Source organism: Coenobita brevimanus, chromosome 57, assembly GCF_032717465.1.
Source record: "Coenobita brevimanus isolate Jiangsu-jjx chromosome 57, ASM3271746v2, whole genome shotgun sequence".
Classification (NCBI taxonomy): domain Eukaryota; kingdom Metazoa; phylum Arthropoda; class Malacostraca; order Decapoda; family Coenobitidae; genus Coenobita; species Coenobita brevimanus.
Window position 1 is genome coordinate 37,521,066 of NC_137010.1, and position 23,524 is coordinate 37,544,589.

At 41.9% G+C, this 23,524-nt stretch overlaps 1 protein-coding gene across 1 annotated transcript in view; it reads left to right on the top strand.

The window, feature by feature from the left end:
- LOC145401961 (maltase-glucoamylase-like) overlaps positions 1-23,524 on the top strand; it is a 234,475-nt gene that overhangs the window by 65,214 nt on the left and 145,737 nt on the right. The window contains exons 20-23 of the mRNA XM_080274065.1: positions 1,541-1,590; positions 3,420-3,584; positions 4,423-4,525; positions 21,608-21,687. Of these exons, the coding sequence (XP_080130191.1) occupies positions 1,541-1,590; positions 3,420-3,584; positions 4,423-4,525; positions 21,608-21,687 (398 nt within the window). The remainder of the gene's footprint in view (positions 1-1,540; positions 1,591-3,419; positions 3,585-4,422; positions 4,526-21,607; positions 21,688-23,524) is intronic.

Here is a 23,524-nt window from a genome sequence, read left to right on the forward strand (position 1 = left end):
AAGTACAGTACTTCGAGCTTATGAGTTGCAGAAGATACCAAACAACGGATTTGGCCCTCAATGTTCTAGGCACTCTGCTAGAACTGATCCATCCAGAAGCAGAAGACTGTGGGGCCGGAATCGAATTCAAGAACGAGAAACAGTAATTTTGTCTTCGATGGGTTGATATTCATGTCTCACTTTTTGTACCATTGCAAAATGAGTCAAGTCTCCACTGACGAAGTGGCAGACAAATGGATGTGACTGAGCAGATGGGATGATAACAACCAATGTGGCATCTTCAATGTAACAGTAGATCTCGTTTTTAGTAAGCTGAAGCAGATCGCTGGTGTGGATGATAATGGTCCTAGAACGTTACCTTCAAGTACACTTGAATAAACATCATAACAGATGCTGTAACACCCATTCACGCAAACATAAGGCTTAAGGCCCTTCAAAAACTTCAGCAGTATGGACAGAAATGAGTTACCAACGCCAGTGCTGTGTAGTTTTCACAGCAAAACTTCATGGTTCACACAATCCGAAACAAAAATATCCAGTTGAACTATCTTGGCCTTAGAACCAGAGTCAAGGGCAGGTGCAGGACGTGAGAAATCATAAGCAATTCATCCGCAGTGTTAAGATTCATCTGATATGCAACCTGATTAGAAGAAAGCAGACCAGAACATTCCAGAAACTTTGATAGACAAGAAGAAACAAGACGCTCGAAAACCTTTGACAGAATGGGCGTAATGGAGATATGCCGATAATTTGCAGCAAACGGTGAAGATGAACCTTCGGAATGGCAGTGATGTTAGCAACTCGACAACAAGAAGGAAACGATCCAGAGCGCACTAGAATCTTGAATACTGCACTCAGTCTGGAAGCTAGTTCAGCAGCCTCTCAACTTCCTTAGGTCAGAGCAGTCTTACGGAACAATGGATCAGCTCTCTGGCAATGTAGAATGACTGAGCTTGGAGTCAAAATAAGACATCAAAAAAATTAATAAGCATTACCTTTATTTGGTCACCCACAAGCAGGCCTCCAGAGTCAACCAGAGGAGGCAGGGATGGAGACACCCTGAAGATTGCTAACTTCAGAATGGACCACCATCTGTGTGGTTCAGAAGCGTTCAACAATGTTTCGGATGTAGGGATGACAGTGCACTAAAAACCATCGGAACAATGTCAACGAAGTAAAGGGATATGTAATTTCATTTCAACATTTTTATTTTTTACTCTAGCATATGCCATTATGGTGCAGCATAAGTGCCCACTTAAAAGTTTCATGACAGTGGTATAACCTTTAACCAACGATGTAGCACACAAAAATTTGCAAAAAAAAAAAAAAAAAAAAAGATACAGGGATGAGATTACACGTTATTTTACCGCCTCAACCTTATTTCAGTGGTTTTTGGCGCACTACTATCCCTACGTCTTCATACTTTTCATAGTGTTTCTCTGCTTATTAATATTAAAACTGATCTCCTCATTGGGATCACTATGAATGTGTCTCTATGTAGCCTATCTCTCTCATTAATGTGTATTACACGTTATTACAGATCCGGTTGGCACAAAAGAATTCTTCATAGCAGACATCAGCTATGACAATGTAAGTACTCAGCTACAAGGCTTTTGTATTCTATCCAAAACCTGGTGATTTTGTTAGAGAAATCATGAGACGAGTGAAAAAAAAAAAAAAAAAAAAAAAAAAAACTTTTTTCTGCTACAAACACATCAGCTGTATAAATTTTATTACAGTCAACTCCAGACGATGTGTTTGTAAGGAACTGATAGCAGTCTAGGGTTACAAATTATTACAAGTTAATCCATTTTCTGGTACATACTTCATTCAAAGAGCTTCGTCAACCTGATGTCAAACAATTTTGTTCAGTTGAATATAAATTTAGTACTGAAAGGTCATGCGAAAAATAATAATCCCAAAGACGTACTGAAACAGAAATATTATCAATACTCTGATGGCAAAAACCACTTCACTTACACAGTAATACAATTGTAGAATTAACCAGTAAATCCAGAAACATTTGGATTATCATTCACTACTTCTATGGCATATTGATTTTATTAATGTTAATTACCAATTCCTAGCAAGGTTAAATTTGTCCAAACTTATAACAGCAAAATATCAAGTGTCTGTAGCATGTAGGGAGATAGTAACCCTTCAGTATGAGAGAGCTTCCCTAGACTAAAGGAAGCTGTCCGTAGAAAACATGAAATGAAATATATACCATGGTACTGAAGTTTAATGAACACTTTCTAACCCATTCGCTACGAGAGGTCTTCGCAAGTTAAATAATGGTCCTGCGGTAGATATAAATGAAAAGCGGGTCACCGCAGTAAAAGAATTACTTACCGGTATGAGTCATTGTTTACTCCTTTTGTTATGAGTCATTTTTTATTCCTTTTGTGATAATGAACCAACAGTCCACTTATTAAAAGACAGGCACAGGCCAACGTTCTTCTCTGCAGTAACATCAGTCGAAAAGAGAACTGTCATGTTCACAAACCATTCACAAGTCAAAGACTTTTTTCCTCCTCTCACTGATTCTCTTCAGTTTGTTATTTCTCAGAGGCGTTGCATCTCTTTCTACCATCGCTGTTGGACTAGTAATTGCTAGTATGAACCCTCTGCCTGTATTCCTTTCCCCTTATAGCGGGCACACCACTTAATCTAGTTACATGCACGGTGCACCACTTTTCTATCCCAAGGGTACATCGGTACTCTCGGTCTTTCGTGTACGCAACTGGTAACTCTGTCATTGTTTTCCTTAGTCTGTCTTTCCCTCTTCTTATGACAGCTAGCTTTTAAGCGGATTCGATCCAGGCACCTAGAAATGAAACAGAAAAAAAAAGAAAAGGATCTAATTAGCATATTTATTTTCCAGCATTCTTTGGCAAGGACATTCTCTGGGTGGGGCAAATGTTACCGGGTTCCCACCTTTATTTCCTTCATTCACGTAAAAAAAAAAAAAAAGTTTGGGTCTGGAATACGCTCTAAGTAAACTGAAGATCACATATCCTCTCCGGAAAGTGGACAGCAGCGACTGAAACAGTAGTAAACTTATACTAATGTAGAATACCTGTGTATAAATAGGGAGGAAGTTCAAAATATGAGTGTATGACTTTTCATTCAAGGGACCATGCCTGTGAAAACTGTCTGAACTACATTGTGGTGTGTTTAAGGACGCTTTTAAGCACCACCACTTCAAAGATATATTTGCCACATTACACCTCAGTATTCTGGTATCGACAGAGACTGCATAAGTAGTATACATGTACCACATGCAGAAATACCGTGGTTTGAATTAAGTACCAGGAACCCTTTTAAGCTGACAACATTATGTCAGCTCTGTCATAAGGAAGAGGTGCCAGCAAGACCCTTAAGTTGACAATAATGTAACCAGCTGTCTTTCTGGCCAGGAGGAGGTGATGTGGAGTGTAAGAGAGGGAGAGGGATGGAAGGGTGTGGCTGGGCTGGTGATGTCTGATGTGAGGGTGTTCAACGTCACATCACGCCCTTCACATATCACACTCGACTCCAAAAGATGGACCCATGGCGATTGGCATTATGACGCTTCTACTCAGGTAAGGTCCGGGCGGGACAATTTATAAAAATGTTTGGAGGAATTGGGAAAGGAAAAATAAGTGTGTGTGTGTGTGGGGGGGGGGTGCGTGTGTCGGGGGGGGGGAGGACAAGAGAGAGGGGGGGGGAAGTTGAGTGAGATAGACAGGAGAAAGAGGATAATTAAGATGTGAAGAATGTGGCAAAAACCCATTACCAAAGAGACTTAGTTATAGGATGAATAAGTAAGAAAGTGGAAACAAAAAGAGTAAAAAAAGTTAAACAGTGAAAGAAGGAACAGCAAAAAATAAGACATAGAGTTGAGTAAAAGGGAAGGGGCTAAGAGACAATAAAAAAGGAGGTTAAGCAGATCTAAAAACAATCAGTTAAATAAGAATCATCAAAAAAGAAAAATGCTCGCCTCCATTCTAAATCTTGTACAGTAATAAAGCAGACTACTAAGGAATGTAAAAATAAAAGTAAATTTTTTATAAGTTTCATATTTCATCGATAAAGGATGAGAGAGTTATCTTGAAAAAAAGAAAAAAAACTAAGTAGGTTTTAAAGAACTTCAGAGAAAAATACTATCAGTTTAATCATCCATGCCAGAGTTGCATCCAGATACTGGTATATTCATTCAGGTGTCTGTTTTCATTTTCCTTCATTCTACTCCTTCTCACATCCATCAGATTATTCAGTCATTTCTTCATCCAGTAATCTACTCAACCATTTCACTTCCTCTGTCCATCCATTCATTCCATCATTCAGCAGATAATCCATCCACTTTTTCCATTCATCAACTCGGTCATCCATCTAGCCACACGCTGTCCCCTTTACCCAGCTCTGCCTCTACCTCAACAGACCCTGGAGCTGTTCGACCTGTCCATTCCAGTCAACTCAGACTTCATCCTATCCTGGGGACATCAACTGGAGTATAATATTCCTTGTCCAATCTCCTATGCTGGTGAGTGGATTGTTTGTTAGGTTGTTTCTTTCTTTCTTTCTTTTTTTTTTTATGAATGTTTCGATGGGCTGGTTGATGGATTAGAAATGAATGGGTTGGTGAGCAGAAAATTTTAAATATCAGTTGCCGTATGAATAACTGGCTACATTAATTCATGGATGGGAAAGTGGATGTTTTAGTTGAGGGATGAGGGAAAAAATTAATAGGCATGTGGATGGGAGAGTGAAAAGACTGATCGTTGATGATAAGGAGTGAATAGTTTGATTAGATGAAGGTAGAATGTGTTTAAGGAAATGCCTTGAATGAAAGATTATTTGATGGATGAGTGATCGGATGCTTTGGCTGAAGGGTGAAGAGGTGGATGAACTGGATGATGAATAATAGAATGGTAATTTTGGTTTTTGGATTACATAGATGGATTGGTTCATGAACTGAGTGAAAGGATTGGCTGATGGATGGAGAAGTGGAATTATGTCTCATCTTCACAAGCCTTTACAGATGGCTAAAAGTTGTGGAGGAATTATGGAACTTTCCCAGGAAATAAAAATGGGATCAAACACTTCATATATTTTTAGTTAAAATGTTGTCAAGGTAAGTAATGTTGACTGGTAGTACTGTACATTGAATTAAAAATGAATTGTGCTGTAGAGATTCGTGAATATTATCTAACTCCTTCACCATGAGAGGTTCACCCTAAGCTAAGTACACTCGTGTGGTGGTATCGACGTCATTATCATCGCCATACCAACGATTATTCCAAAATGAGTGAGGTTTCCTTATGGTACTGTAGGCTATCTGCTTATAGGCTAAAAACAAGGCCCGCCTTCTCTCGAACGTGTTCAGCGGGCTAGAGGACACATTCGAACAGAACTCATCCTGTGCCTTAACCGTGTTCGAAACCGAAAAAACAACCCATCCCACAACTGGGATGATTGTTTTGGCACTTGGTGATTCCAAACATTTCTCTTGGTGGTGCCACGACAATTTTGTTTGTTTGTTTTTCCACCTTAAAGGTTATAAAAACATTTTACATGCTTATATCGATAACCTGAGAAAAGTGGCTTGAGATACCTGGCACAGGTACTTGGAGAGTAAATGTCATGCTAGTTAACCTTGAAATAAAATTGTGAGGTATAGCAACGACCGCTGGTAAAAAGAATTAGAAAAACAAAAGAGTTTCCCTTTGGGAAATGTTAAAAGACGTCACACGACTTAATGGGCTGTAATATCCCTACCCAAACTTGAACATACTCTTACGTGTCCCATGGTGCCCGATGATAAAAATGACGGGAAAAGAATATTATACATCCCGATTCTTTAATTAGATGAAATACCATCACTTACAAAGTATTATCTTTTAGCAGGATATCATCATTATAACAGGGAAAAATATGTTTAGGGAACTTTAGAAAGATACTTAAACCTGGACTAAAAGTACAATAGAGGAGAAAGCTTAGGTTTACGCCATTTGACTGCACGATGGTTATTAAGGCAGACAGTCGACTTGTGCTGTCCCAGTTCTTCTCCTAGAGTGATCAACACCCACGATAGTCGTTTTATATCAAGGTCTTCAGTTTAACTGCTGGGTAAACAGAGACAAGGGGGAAACAAAATGAGTCCACCAGTCTCACCAGTGACAGTATCTAACTTGGATTCTTCCAGTTGCGACTTTGTTGTGTTAACCAGTGCACCACCGGCTTCCTCGGGATTACTTTATTGTCAATCGACTGCGCAGGGTTCAAGAATCTAGGTGGAAATTAAAATGCAGTATAGTCTCACAGAGGACAGCCCAACAACCCCAGAAAGAGCCTACGGAGGGGCAAATAGTGCGCGACCTGACTCCGGGCGACAGGGACATAAGTCCCCCTGGGCCGCGCGCCCCTATGACCCGGAACTTGCTCGCCTCCACCATAGCAGGAAAGAGAGACTACCTTCCGGGCGAGCCAACCACCGACCACACACACCGCAAAGCCAGTCAGGAGACAGGGCGTGTGTGCTGGGCAATCCCCAGGTTCTGTCCTCCCCACTTACTGTTTTTTTACCAGCCCATACCCCACTGACCGGGCTAATGTATGGCCTGGCCTGCACTATAGGTGCAGGGAATCTTTGAACGAACGAACGAACGACCTCCGACAACCACGGGGTGGGGCTATTACTTTAGCTCCAGTCAGCACCCCTGAGACGGCCAGTAGCCGCTCAACCCTCCTACAGGAGATGGCCTGCAGGCGCTCTAGAGGTAATAAGGAGACGGCCTGTAGCCGCTCCTACCTTCGTCAGCAGACAGCCAGAAGCTACTCTGACGGTGCCCTTAAAGAGAAGGCCTGTAGCCGCTCGACCCTCCTACAGGAGATGGCTGGTAGCTGCTCTGGAGGTAATAAGGAGACGGCCAGTATTCGCTCCGAAGGTGCCCTAACAGAGACGGCCTGTAGCCACTCGACCCTCCTGCAGGAGATGGCCTGTAGCCACTCGACCCTCCTGCAGGAGATGGCCTGTAGTCGCTCCCTTCCTCAGGCCATGGCCAGTAGCTGGGCCTTTGCGACGGCTGGTAGCCACGCACCTAGAAGGCCATGGCCAGTACCCAGGCCCTATGGCAGGATACGGCCCGTAGCCTCTCCTCCGTCAGGTGCTGACTCCCCTGCATGAGACTACGACCCAGAGGGAGGCCCCAGCCTGGAGGACTATTGGAGAGGCCCTGTGATCACCACCGGACTCATCTCACTACAGCCGGTCCCTGAGATGCCTCGCCTGATGGACCCCGATGGAGGCCGATGCCGCAGCCCACTCCTGATGGCATCCTTGACCACAGGAGACCGCAGCCCATGGGACCTCCAGACCGCCCCCAGAACCGCCAGGCGGGACATCCCTACACCCCGATGCCGGAGACCCTCGTCCTCCATCAGGTGCCTGAGCGAGAGATTCAGGCAGCTGTTCGGCCCCAGTCCAGAGGGCTAGACTTCCGCCCCGAGCCCAGAGAGCGTGGAACCCTTTGCCACCAGCAGCCCCAGACGAGAGAGGACGCCCCTACGCGTGATCCCGTGGCCCCTGAATACAAAGGCCCCTGGCGGAACTCAGCCCCATCAGTAGTAGGCTGAGTTGTTCCCGCCGCCCTTGTGCCTGACCACCACTACTCCCAGTTCTGAAAGTGAATGACAGTGAAAGCACAGTGAAAGTGATACAGTGAAGCAAGGGCAGAACAGTGAATTATCAGAATACGGGAAGTCAGAAATAAAAGCGTCAGTGTTAGTGTAAAAGAGAGTAAGACAGGGTGGAAATGAGGTTAGCAGGGGAGTGAAAGATAAAAGTGGTAGATTACTAGTGGAAAAGGGAGAAAAAGTGAGCAGATGAAGAGAGCACTTTAAGGAATTGTTGAACATACAGGATGGAAGTAATGCGAGCATAAGTGGCTGGAGAATGGCTGGGAGAAGGAGGGAGGTGAGAAGACAGGAAGAAATCAGTAGGATAGAAGTTGTGGAAGTAATGAAGAAAGTTAAATTGGGGAAAGCCCCAGGAATTGATGGAGTGTGTGGAGAAATGCTGAAGCATGGGGGAGAGATAGTAGTAGAATAGATGTGGAAAATGTGCAGATTGGCCTGGGAGGAAGGTAGAGTCCCGGAGGATTGGAAGTCGGATATAATTATTCCCTTGTACAAAGGAAAAGGGGAAAAAGAAGTGTGTGGTAATCATAGGGGCATTTGTCTTCTTAGTATAATATGAAAAGTGTATGGTAGGATACTTATTGACAGAGTTAGAGAAAGAACAGAAGAATTAGTTGGAGAAGAACAGGGAGGCTTTAGGAAGGGAAGAGGTTGTGTAGATCAGATATTCATTCTTAGATCTTTGGTGGAAAAGTTTCTAGAGAAGGGAAAGAAGTTGTATGTGGCTTTCATGGATTTGGAGAAAGCATATGACAGGGTGGATAGACAAAGATTGTGGAAAGTATTAAGAATATATGGAGTAGATGGGAAGTTATTGAATGCTGTGAAAAGTATGTATGATGGTGCTAAGGCTGCAGTGCGTGTGGATGGTGAACTAAGTGAATTTTTCTCTTTGAAGGTTGGGTTGAAACAGGGATGTGTCATGTCTCCATGGTTGTTCAATCTGTTCATGGATGGGGTAATAAAAGAGGTACAAGGTAGGGTAGTGGATGTTGGAGTGGCCCTGGTGAGAGAGGATAGTGTTTGGAAACTCCCTGTAGTGTTGTTTGCAGATGATACTACTGTGTTGTTGAGTGAAAACGAAGGGGAGCTGCAAGGCTTGGTGGATGAGTTTGGGAGTGTGTGTAAGAAACGGAATCTAAAGGTGAATGTAGGGAAGAATAAATTAATGGTCTTTGAGAGAGGTGAAGTCAGTGAATGTACAGCGAGGTTGGATGGTGAGGAATTGGAAAATGTGAGTACGTTTAAGTACTTGGGTAGTGTGATGAGTAAGGATGGAGGTTTGGGGGGTGAAGTGCTTGAAAGGGTACAGCAGGGAAGAAAAGTTGCTGGTTCCTTGAAAGCAGTGATAAGAAACAGGGAAGTGAGCATGGAAGTGAAAAAGTTACTACATGACAGTATTGTAATACCAACTCTAACGTATGGAAGTGAAGCTTGGACATTGTTGGAAGGACACAAGTCAAGAGTGAGAGCAGTGGAAATGAGTTATTTAAGAGGAGCCTGTGGATTCACATGGAGAGACAGGCTGACGAATGAGGATATATAGGAGCGTTGTGGTGTGGATGTGGATGTGATAGGAAGCGTTATGAGGAACATACTGAGGTGGTTTGACCATGTGGAGAGGATGGAGGGCGAGAGACTGACGAAGAGAGTGTATGTGAGTGAGGTGGAGGGGGGAAGATGGAGGGGGAGGCCGAGGATGAGATGGAGGGATGGGGTGGAGAGGTATATGAGATAGGGGGGTGTGAGTTGGGAGCAGGGCAGTGAAATGGCGGGGGACAGGGCGACGTGGAGGCGATTTGTTTGTGGCCACCCCAAACGGGATTGAGGCGTCTGGCAATAGACAGATAGATAGTTAGTGTAAAAGAAAGGCGGAATAAATAAAGTAACAGTGAGACAGTGAATATGGCCGGGCAGTGGAATAAGTGTCTGTCTGAGTGAACACGCCACCATCTTGGTGATATAGCCTCACACCGAGATCATTCGAAGGCTCCAGTGCAATAACAATGAGTAATGACACGATGGACCAACAAGTTAGACTGCCAAGTGTGAAAACAGTGCCACGGCCCTAGTGAACACAACTTCACCCGATAGATAAAACCTGGACTTCCCCTATGTGATAGTATTTGGTCTCACTGCCCAAGGACTCCTGATCGTAGTGCCATTCACTTTACCTGATCTTGTCTCGAGTAGTATCCTGCGTGATACTAACACCCACAATCAAGGCCTAAGGTTTATAATTGTTCAGTATATTAACTCTTGTGACATCTACCCGTTCCACTTCTACACGTGTAAGGTTGTTGCCTTGAGTTTTTGTGTCTTGCTTCTCTCTTATTTGTCTAAGCTCCGGTCTAGAAAGGGAACCCAACTACACACTAGGTGTTAGAGGGACGGGAAGCCGACCCTAAAACACCTAGTATTACAGAAATGTTCTGCACCCTCTACCCTCTTTTTCCCTGCTGCCATTACTACCACCACTGGACAACAGAACGAACAACCGCAGGACAAAACGGTCAGTATAGCTAAGCTAATCATGACGATGAATGTTCTACGTAAACATATTCCTTTAATAACAAATATAACAAAGTTACATTTATCATACTGAGGAATTGTCAGTAGAGAGAGACACCACCAAGTAGAAATTACACTATCTAGCTATCTATAGCTAGTCTCCTTAATCCTGTAAGGGGTGGACAAAATTGAACTGTCTCCATGTCACCCTGTCCTTTGCAATTTCACTACCCTCCCCACAACTTACATTCCCTTTCTCATATACCTCTCCACTCCATCACTCCATCTCATCCTCGATCTCCCTCTCCCTCTCCCCCCTCCATCTCACTCAAATATACTTTCCTGTTAGTCTCTCACTCTCCATCCTCTCCACATGGACAAATCACCTCTTTGCATTTCTCCTAACGCTTTCTATCATATTCACATCCAAACCACAATTCTCCATCACTTCCTCATTTATCAGTCTCTCTCTCCATGTAATTCCACATGCTCTCTCAAGTAACTCATTTCCATTGCTCTCACTCTTGTCTTGTGTCCTTCCAATAAGGTCCAGGCTTTGCTTCCATACGTTAGAGTGGGAATCACAGTACTGTTATGTAGCGACTTTTTACTGCCATGCTCGCTTCCCTATTTCTTAACACTGCTTTCAGTGAACTGCAACCTTTCTTCCTTGCTGTACCTTTTCAAGCGCTTCATCCTCCAAACTTCCATCCTACCTTATCACACTACTCAAGTACTTAAACACACGCATATTTTCCGTTTCCTCACTGGCCAACCTCACTGTGCGTTCAGTGACTTCATTTCTCTCGAAGACCACAACTTTACTCCTCCGAACATTCACATTTAGATTCCGTCTCTTGCATACTCTCAAACTTTCGTCTTCGGCTAACAATACAGTATCATCTGCAGACAACAGAACAGGAAACTTCCAGACGCTGCCGTCTCTCATTAGGGCAGCTCCAACATCGACTGCTCTACCTTGTATCAGTTTTGTAACTCCATCCATATATCAATTAACAGCCATCTAGAGAAGACACATCCCTGTTTCAGTCGAAAATTCAGGCACTTACGAATATTAATAAAGTTGAAGTGTTCTGGACGTTGATTCTTAAACAAACTTGCCATCAATTCCCGAGCATTTGAAAGATTTATTTTTGCAGGGACAAGGAAAGAAGACAGCTTGATCTTCCTATGCCTTATGTTCATCCCTCAGAAACAACTATTTGCTACAAGATGGAAATTAGAAGTGGTCTATCCCAGGAGATTTCATATGCTTAAGATTTGATTTGGCTGCTGAAAGCATGTGGGAGAGAAGTTCGCGAGGCGGAGGACTGAATGGAAGCGAAGTTAATATTGGTAGAGTTAATGCTGGTAAAGCAAAGGCCATGGTTAGTAATTTTGAAGGCAGAAATATCATGGAACAGGTATGCGGCCATTTTTTTGTGTAGGGAGGATGCAAGGAATTCTTTTCTGTGTACAACATGTGGTTTAAAAATTGCAGTGGTGTTGGAGGTTGACAACAGGATGTGAGAAGTTTTCTGTCTGTGTGTAGGGATTTCTGGGATGATAACAGAATGAAATGTTGCTTGGGATGACAGCTGTATGAAATGGGTGGAGAAGTTGGTACCTGAGGGGTATGCTGAATGCATGACTGCAGGAGATGAAACTACGTCAAGCACCACTGCTGTAATGAGAAGTGGGTGGATGAAGTTTAAGGAACTGTTACCTATCTTTTGTATGAACTGACTGACTTTCGTGGTAAGGGTTCTGACTACACAGCATGTGTGGGAAGTGTTATGCTGTATGGCAGTGAGACTTAACCAGTGGGAGAAGATAAGAGCCCAGTGGAACGCATAGAACGAAGAATATTGATATCGAATAGTAGAACATCACTGAGCGACAGAACTGTGAGTAGTGCGTGTGTGTGTGTGTGTGTGTGTGTGTGTGTGTGTGTGTGTGTGTGTGTGTGTGAGAGAGAGAGAGAGAGAGAGAGAGAGAGAGAGAGAGAGAGTATTGCGTGAAATTTGGCATAAGAGAAAGAATGGGATGAGAAAGGAGTTCTGAATGTTGTTGTTGTTGATGATGATGATGATGATGATGATGATGGGAACCGGTAGATTAAGATGGTTTGGACACGCTGAGAGGAAGAGAGAGGGTGGCTGGTTGAAGAGTGTCACAGGTATGAATGAAAAGGACGTGCTACAGAGTCTGCTCAGACGTGCTAGAGACCTGTGGTAGTGTTGTGCTAGTATGTTTTAGTGATCTGTGTTAGTGTGTTGTAGTGATCAGCGATAGTGCTGTGCTAGTAATTCGTGAAAGTGTTGTGCTAGTGTGTTGTGGTGACCCGTAGTGACCCGTGATAGTGCTGTGCTACTTTGTGTGAACTAGTGCGTAATGGCTTCCTCGGCAGAGAGCTGTGTCTCCACTGCAGGTACTGAAAAGGACTACCTTGAATTAAAGGAGGAACTTCTCAAACTAAAGCGGGAGATACAAATTCTCAGGCAGGAGAAGGCACAAATGAGGGAATTGTTGGAGATGTTGGAGAAGAAAGAGAAAAAGGCTGAAGGTTGGACACTAGTTAACAAGTGTGCAACGAAGTTCACTCTTAAGAAGCAAACGGAAGTTAAGACCACTAATGCCTTCGACGCACTACGGGACGAATGTGAAGGGATGGCAGAGAGGGAAGTAGAGGAGAAAGAAGGTGAGAGAACTTCCAGTACAGGTAAGTATAATCAGAACAAGAAAGGTAAGAAAAATGTTGTTGTTGTTGGAGACTCCCAGGTGAGATATCTGAACAGAGCCATGTATACTCCACTCGCTAAACATGTGTGTCTTCCAGGGGCCAGGGTGGCTAATGTGATAGAAAAAATTTCAAATATCGTAAAGGATAGTGGTGACAAACCCACTGTGTGCCTCAGTGTAGGAGGCAATGATATTAGTAGCCGTAAGAGTGAGGTACTGTGGCAAAGGTACAAGTTGATGTTAAAAAAGGTTAGGGAGAGGGGAGGAACCCCTGTAGTGCTTGGTATTTTACCCAGGTGGCGGGTTGGAAGGGAATGGTTGAGCAGGGCAATAGGGTTTAATTGCCGCCTTGAAAGGTATTGCAGAGATAATGCAATACCTTTCATAGACAGCTGGGACCGGTTTTATGGACGGAGTGCCTTGTATAGTTGGGATGGGACTCATCTTAGCAGGCAGGGAGTTACTGTTTTAGCTGGAATGATAGATAACGAGTTGGAAGGATTTTTTCGAGGTTGAGAAGTAGGTGTACAGGAAGTTGCAGCAACTACACTCAGAAATCATTATTACCATGTTTGGATAGATGCATCAATACTTGCAAAATTAAGAATAAAAGTTCAACCATTAGTGTAGATACATCCACTCAGGCACCTCAAATTGAGCAGGCGATGATAGATGATAGAACAAGCGATGATAGAAGGGCGATAAGCGATAGTACAACAAAATGTTATATTAGTAAAGTAAAGAGTTTCCCAGTTAGTAACAAAATAAATAACAGTAAATGCCAAGGTAAAGGCATAACTACTAGTAATAATCTGAAAGTGTACTACACAAACAGCTGGAGTTTACGTAATAAAATGGATGAACTGAGGGCTTTAATTTGTACAGAGAAAATAGACATTGCCGTTATTAGTGAAACTTGGATGAATACGGACACACGAGAATTTTTAGCAGAGTATCAGATAAAAGGCTATAATATTTTTGTGTCAAACCGTCAGAGAAGAAAGAGGGGAGGGGAAGTTATTTATGTAAAGGATTCATTAAACTGTTACAATAAAGCAGACATTAAAGTAAATAGGGACACAGAAAGTGTCTGGGTCGAAATTAGTAACAATAGGGAGAAATTAGTGTTAGGAGCAATTTACAGATCACCTAAATTAAGTAGAGCTGATAGGAAATACCTTTGGGAGGAAATTAGGAAAGCATCACAGTCCAGCTTAGTAATAATTGTAGGGGACCTTAATCTACCAAGGATAGATTGGAGAAATCAGACAGGGGATGCAGAGTCAGAGGAATTTCTAGAGGTAGTACAGGATAATTTTTTATCAGTATATCAGGGAGCCCACCAGAGGTAATAATATACTAGATTTGGTTTTAGCTAATAAAGAAAATATCATTAGTGATATAGAGGTTGGTGGACGACTTGGTAATAGCGATCATGAAGAAATTAAGTTCAAATTTATTTGGGATGTCTGTTCCACTGAAAATACCTCCACCGTTCCTAATTTTCGTCTAGGAGATTTCGATAGCTTAAGAGCTTATTTTCGAACGGTATTCCACAGGGAGATTAGCTATTTGAGGGAATGCCAGGTCAGTGAGGAACCCCAGGTCATAGGTGTGGGGCAGGAAACACGTGGGAATGTCCGTCAGGTGTCTGTGAGGGGGGAGGTGGTAGATAGGAATGTAGTTCAGGTGACGGGAATTAACTCAGCTCCAGTACCAAGCAGACGTTCGACCAGTGAGAAGTATAACGAGTTAATAAATATAATACACGGAGGCCAAGATAGATATATCCCTTCAAAACCATTTAGAACGAATAATTCAGAACCAAGATGGTTAAACAACAGATTAAAATCTCTCATAGGCCAAAGGAAAGGAATATATAGAAAAATAAAACGTGGAGAGGAACACTTACGTAACCGATACACGATTTTAAATAGAGAAGTAAAGAGGGAGATAAAAAAAGCAAAGAGAAGTTATGAAATTAAGGTTGCTAGTGAATCAAAAGAAAACCCCAAGGGTTTTTATCAAATGTACCGTACGAAAAATAAAGATAGGATAGGACCACTCAGAACAGAATCAGGTGACATTACCATTGAAGATAAAGAAATATGCTCCATCCTAAATAATTATTTCATATCAGTATTCACCAAGGAAAATCTAGACCTGGTCCCTCAAGCTGCAAATATTTACGATGAGAATACGGAAAATATTCTTAGTAAAATAACCATTAGTAAGGAGGACGTATTGAAAGAAATTAATAAGTTAAAACCTCAAAAATCGCCAGGTCCGGACGATATATATGCAAAAATTATAAAAGAAACCAAAGAAGAATTATGTCAGCCACTTTTAACATTATTTAATGACTCTTTAAGTTCAGGAGAAGTTCCCGAGGCGTGGAAGACCGCAAACGTAGTGCCCATCTTTAAAAAGGGTGATAAATCAGCTGCGTCGAATTATCGTCCGATAAGTCTAACGTCAATAGTAGGAAAAATGTTAGAGTCAATTTTGGCAAATAAGATTAGAGAACACTTAGAAAGATTTAATCTTATAAACGAAAGTCAGCACGGATTCAGGCAAGGACGATCCTGCCTCACAAACTTGTTGTCATTCTACTCGGAGGTCTATGAGGCAGTAGGTAGCGATAAAGCTTACGATGTTATTTATCTGGACTTTAGTAAAGCTTTTGATAGGGTCCCACACGAAAGGTTAGTTAGAAAGGTTCGAGCACACGGTATAGACGGCGATATCTTAAAATGGATAGAATCCTGGCTGAAAGGACGAAAGCAGAGAGTATTAATAAATGGAACTAAGTCGGACTGGGGATTAGTAACTAGCGGTGTACCACAGAGTTCAGTACTCGGTCCCTTATTATTTATCATATATATAAATGATCTAGATTTAGGAATCAATAGCAGCATCAGCAAATTTGCCGACGATACAAAAATAGGGCGTATCATTAACTCGACTGACGATTGCCATAACTTACAAAAAGACCTCGATACATTGTCCAAATGGTCTAAAACTTGGCAAATGGAATTTAACGTTGAAAAATGTAAAGTACTTAACGTAGGCAAGACCATTGGAGATACTAAATACAGCTTAGATAACAAAGAAATTATCAAATCGGAATGCGAGAGAGATCTAGGAGTTATGATTAGTAACGACCTTAAACCAAGGCAACAGTGTATTAATGCGAGAAATAAAGCAAATAGGGTCCTAGGATTTATTTCGAGAAGCGTGAGCAATAGATCATCTAAAGTAATGCTGAAACCTTATCTAGCATTAGTAAGGCCACATTTAGACTACGCAGTACAATTTTGGTGTCCTTACTATAGAATGGATATTAATTCGTTAGAAAATGTACAGAGAAGAATGACAAAAATGATACATGACGTCCGGAACCTGTCATATGAAGACAGACTGAAAAGACTAAGTCTGCATTCGCTAGAGAGGCGTAGAGTAAGGGGAGACTTAATTGAGGTGTTTAAGTGGATGAAGGGTATAAATCAGGGAGATATTAGCAAGGTACTTAAAGTGAGCATACAGGATAGAACTAGAAATAATGGTTTCAAACTAGAAAAATTCCGTTTCAGTAAGGAAATAGGTAGAAATTGGTTTGGTAATAGAGTAGTAGACGAATGGAATAAGCTACCTAGTAAAGTAGTTGCTGCCTCTTCCATTGAGAGTTTCAAGCATAGGCTAGATAAGCATATGACTAATAAGGGGTGGATATAGAAAAAAGAAAATCTTATAACCAATACTAATTCATAATTTTTCCTTTTCAGGTTACACTATGATAGTCTCTATTCTCCTTTCACACTTTCCTGTAAAATGTCCACTCCAGTTTTTCTATACGGTGTGGTGTTCTTTCTGACTTTTTCCTGCCGGCTTCGGCTGGAGGGTTTGGAGGGCGGGGGAGAGCCTTCTTCTTTGCTATCCTTATCTCATTCTAGTAGTTCAGTTACTCTTCTAGGAGCTGCCTAGCATGGGCCAACCGGCCTACTGCAGTTATCCTCTCTTCTTATGTTCTTATGTGGAAATCTCTGGGATGGGGCACTGAGTAGGAAATGGCTCAAGCCCCCTGCACATGGATAACTATCAAGTGAAAATATCTACACATGCGTAGTCGATGGTCTCGGACGCAAGTCCTGATATCCAACAACTGACCACAACACCTCCCCATTTCAAAAACCAAAGACTAAATACAAAGAAGATAGGAAACCTTCCCAAAAATCTGCTATATAAAAGCGTGATGTGATGACTGATCCGTCCATCGTTGTGAACAGCGCTATCAGTATCGGCTTGAATTCAGGTGTTGACATTGTTGGTACCGGTATTCTTATTTTAGTTTAATAGACTAATCATGAGCCAACGGTCCTACTGCAGTAATCCTCTTTTATGTTTTTCATATGAATGTATGCTATCCATCTATTTATTGCCAGATGCCTTAATCCCTTAAAGGGGTGGCCACAAACAAATCGCCTCCATGTTGTCCTGTCCCCCGCCATTTCACTGCCCTGCTCCCAGCTCACACCACCCTCTCTCATATACCTCTCCACTCCATCCCTCCATCTCATCCTTGGCCTCCCCCTCCCCATCCCCTCCTCCACCTCACTCACGTACACTCTCCTCGTCAGTCTCTTACTCTCCATCCTCTCCACATGGCCAAACCACCTCAGTGTGTTTCTCGTAACGCTTCCTGTCACATCCACATTCAAATCACGACACTCCTTCACTTCCTCAATTGTCAGTCTGTCTCTCCATGTGACTCCACATGCTTTTCTCAAATAACTCAATTCCACTGCTCTCACTCTTGACTTCTGTCCCTCCAAAAAGGTCCAAGCTTCACTTCCTTACGTCAGAGTTGGTATCACAATACTGTCATGTAGTAACTTTTTCACTTCCATGCTCATTTACCTGTTTCTTATCACAGCTTTCAAGGAACCAGCAAACATTTCCTCCTTGTTGTACCCTTTAAAGTATTTCACCCTCTAAACTTCCATCCTTACTCATCACGCTACCCAAGTACTTAAACGCATTCACATTTTCCATTTCCTCCTCATACAACCTCATTGTACAGTACATTCACTGACTTCACTTCTTTCGAAGACCATAACTTTACTCTTCCCTACATTCACCTTTCGATTCTGTTTCTTACATACTCTCCCAGACTCAACCACCAAGCCTTGTAGATCCCCTTCGTCTTTACTTAACAACACAGTATCATCTGCGAACAACAGTACAGGGAATTTCCAAACACTGCACTCTCTCATTAGGGCCGCTCCAACATCCACTGCCCTACCTTGTATCTCTTTTATATCCCCATCCATTTACTGAATGAACAGCCATGGAGACACGACACATCCCTGTTTCAGTCCAGCCTTCAGATATATATCATCCTTAGCTTCTGTTTTACAAAGATGGGACAAGGTGATTTTATATCTGTCTGTCTGTCCGTCTATACCTGTATATCTATCTGTTCCTCTATCTGTCTATCTATCTATATACTGTATATATATTGGTAGTGACCTTCAAGGATAAGGATGAGGAGTGTGCAGAGTCGATCGGCCAGGCCACCTCAACCCCCACCTCTTCTTACACACTTTTAACCTACAGTCGCAGGGTAGAGACGAGCCTGCTAGTGTGCTACCCTTCACTGGTGAGCAGGCTGAGTCCTAGTAGGACCAGACTATATAAGGCCTATTAGCAATAGTCAGACTAAAAGCATTCCCCTCACCAGAGTTATAAGCCAGCCAAGAGAGGGTATACAGTATAGGCTGTTTCCTCCCAAAAAAAGAAACATGTTTGGGAGAGGCCAATGTCCTGCGGTGGACTCTTGCAGGCTAATCTGTCTATCTGTCTGTCTGTTAATACTGACATAGTTTCTTCTTCTCCTTCTTCTTCTTCTTCCTCTTCTTCTTCTTCTTCTTCTTCTTCTCCTTCTTCTTCCTCTTCTTCTCCTTCTTCTTCCTCTTCTTCTTCTTCTTCTCCTTCTCCTTCTTCTTCTTCTTCTTCTCCTTCTTTTTCTTCTTCTCCTTCTCCTTCTCCTTCTTCTTCTTCTTCTTCTTCTTCTTCTTCTTCTTCTTCTTCTTCTTCTTCTTCTTCTCTTCTTCTTCTTCTTCTTCTTCTTCTTCTTCTTCTTCTTCTTCTTCTTCTTCTTCTCTTCTTCTTCTTCTTCTTCTTCTTCTTCTTCTTCTTCTTCTTCTCTTCTTCTTCTTCTTCCTCCTCCTCCTCCTCCTCCTCATCATCATCATCATCATCATCATCATCATCAATATCATCATCATCATCATCATCTTTTCTTTTTCTTCGTCTTCTCCATTTTCTGTCCATTATCAATTTATACTGACATCATCATCTCCTCTTTCTTCCTCTTTTCTTCTCCATAACAATCGCCCAAGGAAGTGATGACTTGCTTTCTTAAGTTTCGAATAAAACTCCTTGGGTCTGGCAACCTTTCACTCAATAGATCCGAGACGGCAATACTCGTTCCTCTTTCTGACGTGTTTCCCATAACTTGCTTGCCCTCCAAACTTAATTTGTGGTGTTGAAGAAATAAATGAAAGCTAATCTTGCGAAAATATAAGCAAGATTCGTCCTTACTGTTTTGGATTACTAACAATAAATAAATAATAAGCAATATCTGGCACGTTTCCAGTCGCGCCTAAGCGGACCCACCAAGGACGTCTGTGTTACTGCTGGTCACTGTGTGAGTGGGAGTATAACCCTTCTGAACGTCCTCACGCTTGCTATTTTTTTTTTTTTTTTTTTTGTGTACCAACATTCGTCTTGAGTTCTCTTCATTGTCTCTCTTGCTTTTGACCACCACCCTTTCCGCCTTCCTTCATGAGACTGCCCTTTGATAAATGTTGATTTTCAGTCAATAAAAATGACAATTTTTTTTTTTTTTACTTGGTCTAAAATTGCCTTATCTCCATCTTGAATGTCAAGTTGCAAAAATATATGAACACCAAATTATGATGGTAATCAGAAAGACGTGCCATGGAAATGGTGTGGAACCATAGTACTGTCTTTTTCCTCCACTGAACCAAGTGAAATTCCTGCAAAAGGACGAAAGTCTAGGATAGGTTAAGGTAAAAGAGTATGATTGTTCCCCAGTAGTTTCACCTTTTCACTGAATTCAGTGCATACTTTCTTGTAATTTATTCTTTCCGACAAGCAGAGAATGTTTTCACCCCTTTTTGTTTGTTTGTTAGTTTGCAGGATTACTAAAAAACTAAGAGAGATTTGGACCAAATTTGGTGGGTAAATAGCCCGTGTCCCAGGGAACATTAATTAACTTTGGGACCGATCCTGATCGTATTACAGATGCTGGATCTGGGAAACAATTTCTCCGAAACCCTAATCAATGATGAGAAAATCTAACTCATTTTGAAGAGTGGTTTGGAAATTACGTTGCCCTTGTCTGAGAGTGGCGCTTCACTGTCTCTCTAGTTACTTCAGTGTTTGCCAACAGAACTCAACGGCTTTGTTTTCCCGCCTGAATTTCATCATGCATAAAGATTTAAATGTGGATAAGACTATACTTTTAAATGTTTACATTCGTGATGTGATGACATGACTTTTAACTACAGATTTTATTTTATGCAGCATTTATCCCTCAGTATTGTTCATTTAGGATGGAAAACAAATATTATGCTCGCTTCTTTTCATTTGAACCCTAGAACCGATGAGCGATAGGCTGTGCGTTTCACATTCTTTCATACAGCTAAGCCTCGACTTTAATATATTGTGGTTTCTTCTCACGTAATGCGAGGTATACACGGTAATAACAATTATACAATGTTTTTAGATTTTTTTTTTTTTAAATACTGCTCTTCCCGGTGTGCAATAAAGGAAATATAGCTAGGCCATGGCAGTTGCCAGATACCACTTTCTGAGGAAAAGGTACTGGGAATCGGGTCATCATTTATTTGGGCGACTGTACATCAGTCAAAGCCACAGTTTATCACCATTTTAACTGTCATAATCGAGAGAATTGGTTTATTGCAGCTAATGCCAATTCATTTTTATTCAGCTGAAAATGAGTCATAGGAGCTTTATTATTACATACGAGTATTTTGATCAAGCGTGATTATAACTAACAGTAACACACGCGCACACAGAAGAAAAAAATACCAAACACCATAATATTCCCATACATGTACAGCCCCTCCCTGTATTATTTCTTTTATAAGACGATTAGATTTATATCTGTCGACTGCCCGAATGTCTTCTGTTATCTCTGTGTTTTCCTCTAGAATACGACCTGCAGAAGTCACTTTAAATCCGGGTCTACAGTAGTTTTGCTGGATAAATAGAAAGAAGGGGCAAACCACTCTAATCGGCTTGTTAGGCTAATTGAACTTTGGTTCTGCCAAATGATAGCTGCAAATGCTACCCACTGTGGCACCGGCTCCCTCCTAGGTAATATTTGGAATAGAGAATTTCTAAGGCTTGTGTAATGAGTTATTGGATGTGTGGCCTGTTTTTCCTCTTGCACTATGAAAACTTCTCGTACTCATGTGTTTACTTTTCCTTGTTTCTTGCTTTTGGATACACAACACCCCATTCATAACAGTGGGAAATGACAGAGTATTTTTATTGTTGTTGTTGTTATGATTATGATTATTATCATTATTATTATTATTATTATTATATAACTCTTCCCCAGATCTACCACGCCACGACGAGGCGTCGGTGACGAAGGAGATATGTGAGGCCAGGAACTGTACTTGGGAAGACACTGCCAAGGTGAGAGAGAGAGAGAGAGAGAGAGAGAGAGAGAGACCTCTAAACCCGCAACCCCTTGTTGTCATCTTGGTAGTTCCATCTCAACGACGCTTATTTGAATATTCCCAATCGACCATAAATTTCCTCACGATAAGTTGTCTTTGTCTCGCTTTTTTTTTTTTGCTTTCTTTTATTCTCATGATTGTTTTGCTCTGTTTAATTCTCATGATTCTCTGCGTGATGTAGAAAGCGAGTGAAGGGGACGGGAGTGAGGGCGAAGCATTACTATAGTGGTGAATTATTTACCACATGCTGAAGTCTTGTTTCCTTCCGTTGATTTCGCCGTCAGTTCTTTCTTCGTCACACTTTCTTTTCCTCCATATCTCCTTCTCCTCAATCATCTTTCCGTTTATGAAGACTCCACCAGAAAGTAACTGGACTGACTCTCAGCCAGCAGATGGTAGATGATTGCGACGATCAACCACTCACTTGATGTGGTGCTGCAAATATTCATCATTCTTTTTCTGTGTCTGCCTTTCTGTATTCCTGTTTCTCCCATTTTTCCTGTCACTTTTTTTTTTCTACTCTTCAGTTGCAGATGGTTCTACACTGAGTGACAAGCATATTGGTTTCCTGCAACCCAGGAATCGTTTATAACGCTGGGTGGTAACCATATAACCAAATAATGTGGTGATGTGGAGCCTACAATGGTGCCCTTGTTAAGTAGGTAGAGAGACGCAAATGCGGTGTCCATCGCGGAACCAAATCTCCACACTCTTCCCCACGTCTCGCTCTGGTGAGGCGCTGTCCACCTAAAGGGAACATCGGTTCACTGCACGGGACAGCCCTGCAGGCTTGCTTGCAGCAGATCGGTCTTTTCGGCCAGGCAGACCGGGGTTATTCAACAACAACAACAACAACAACAACAACAACTAGCTGCCATGAGGGATAGGAGCGATCGAAGTTAAAAAAGTATTAGGTATCTTTCCAAGGTGCAGTGTAGTTTTTTTTATGCTTGTAAAAGGGCTATAGGCATGTATATGATATTTGTAGAACTATACAAGCTGGCATATATTGCATTTATTGATCTTTGGTTTCATTTCGTTTTTAAAGGGTCCCAACATGCCTTCCATGCATCGACCTTGGTCACATAATGGCAGTTTTCCACACTGCTTGATCTCTAGTAGTCTCTCTCTTAAGTCCCTTATCCCTATGGCCTCGTCCCAGATCTTTTTTCGGTTTGGCCCTTGCATGCCTACCCTCGACGTTCACAGCACTCACCTTCAGCATTCGATTGTCATTATCCTCGCCAACCTCATAGCGACTTAGACTACCCCTTCTCATCACAACACTAATACACTGAAGTCCCATCCATCCTTTCAACTCTTTATTCACACTCCGTCTTCCCCACCTCCTGCCTGGCCTGTCATTCTAGGACGCACTATACATCCATCTAATCTATATCATTCGTCTACGTTTGAGTCTACGAATATCCTCTTCATTTACTGCCCATTTCTCACTACCTTATATCATTACATTCCCTAACACATGCTGCATACAATGACCCCATAGCATACAGGGAGAGCTAGGGACCCTTGGTCGGATTTCATTGGAAACATCATCTTTCTGCTCAGTATTGACTCTACTTGAATGACAGACTGATAGGCCTGCAAAAATATTAAATGCTCATGTCACCATTTCAACATCCGAATGGAAGTTTTCAGCAAATCTCACCAAAATGACTGAAAATACAAGCGGTAAATTGATCCATATGGATTAGGTTAGCCTGTCTCTTAAGGTGCCTGAAATTAGGTTCAGGAATGTTTGTAGATCAATGTTAACAAGTAAGAAAAGTCAG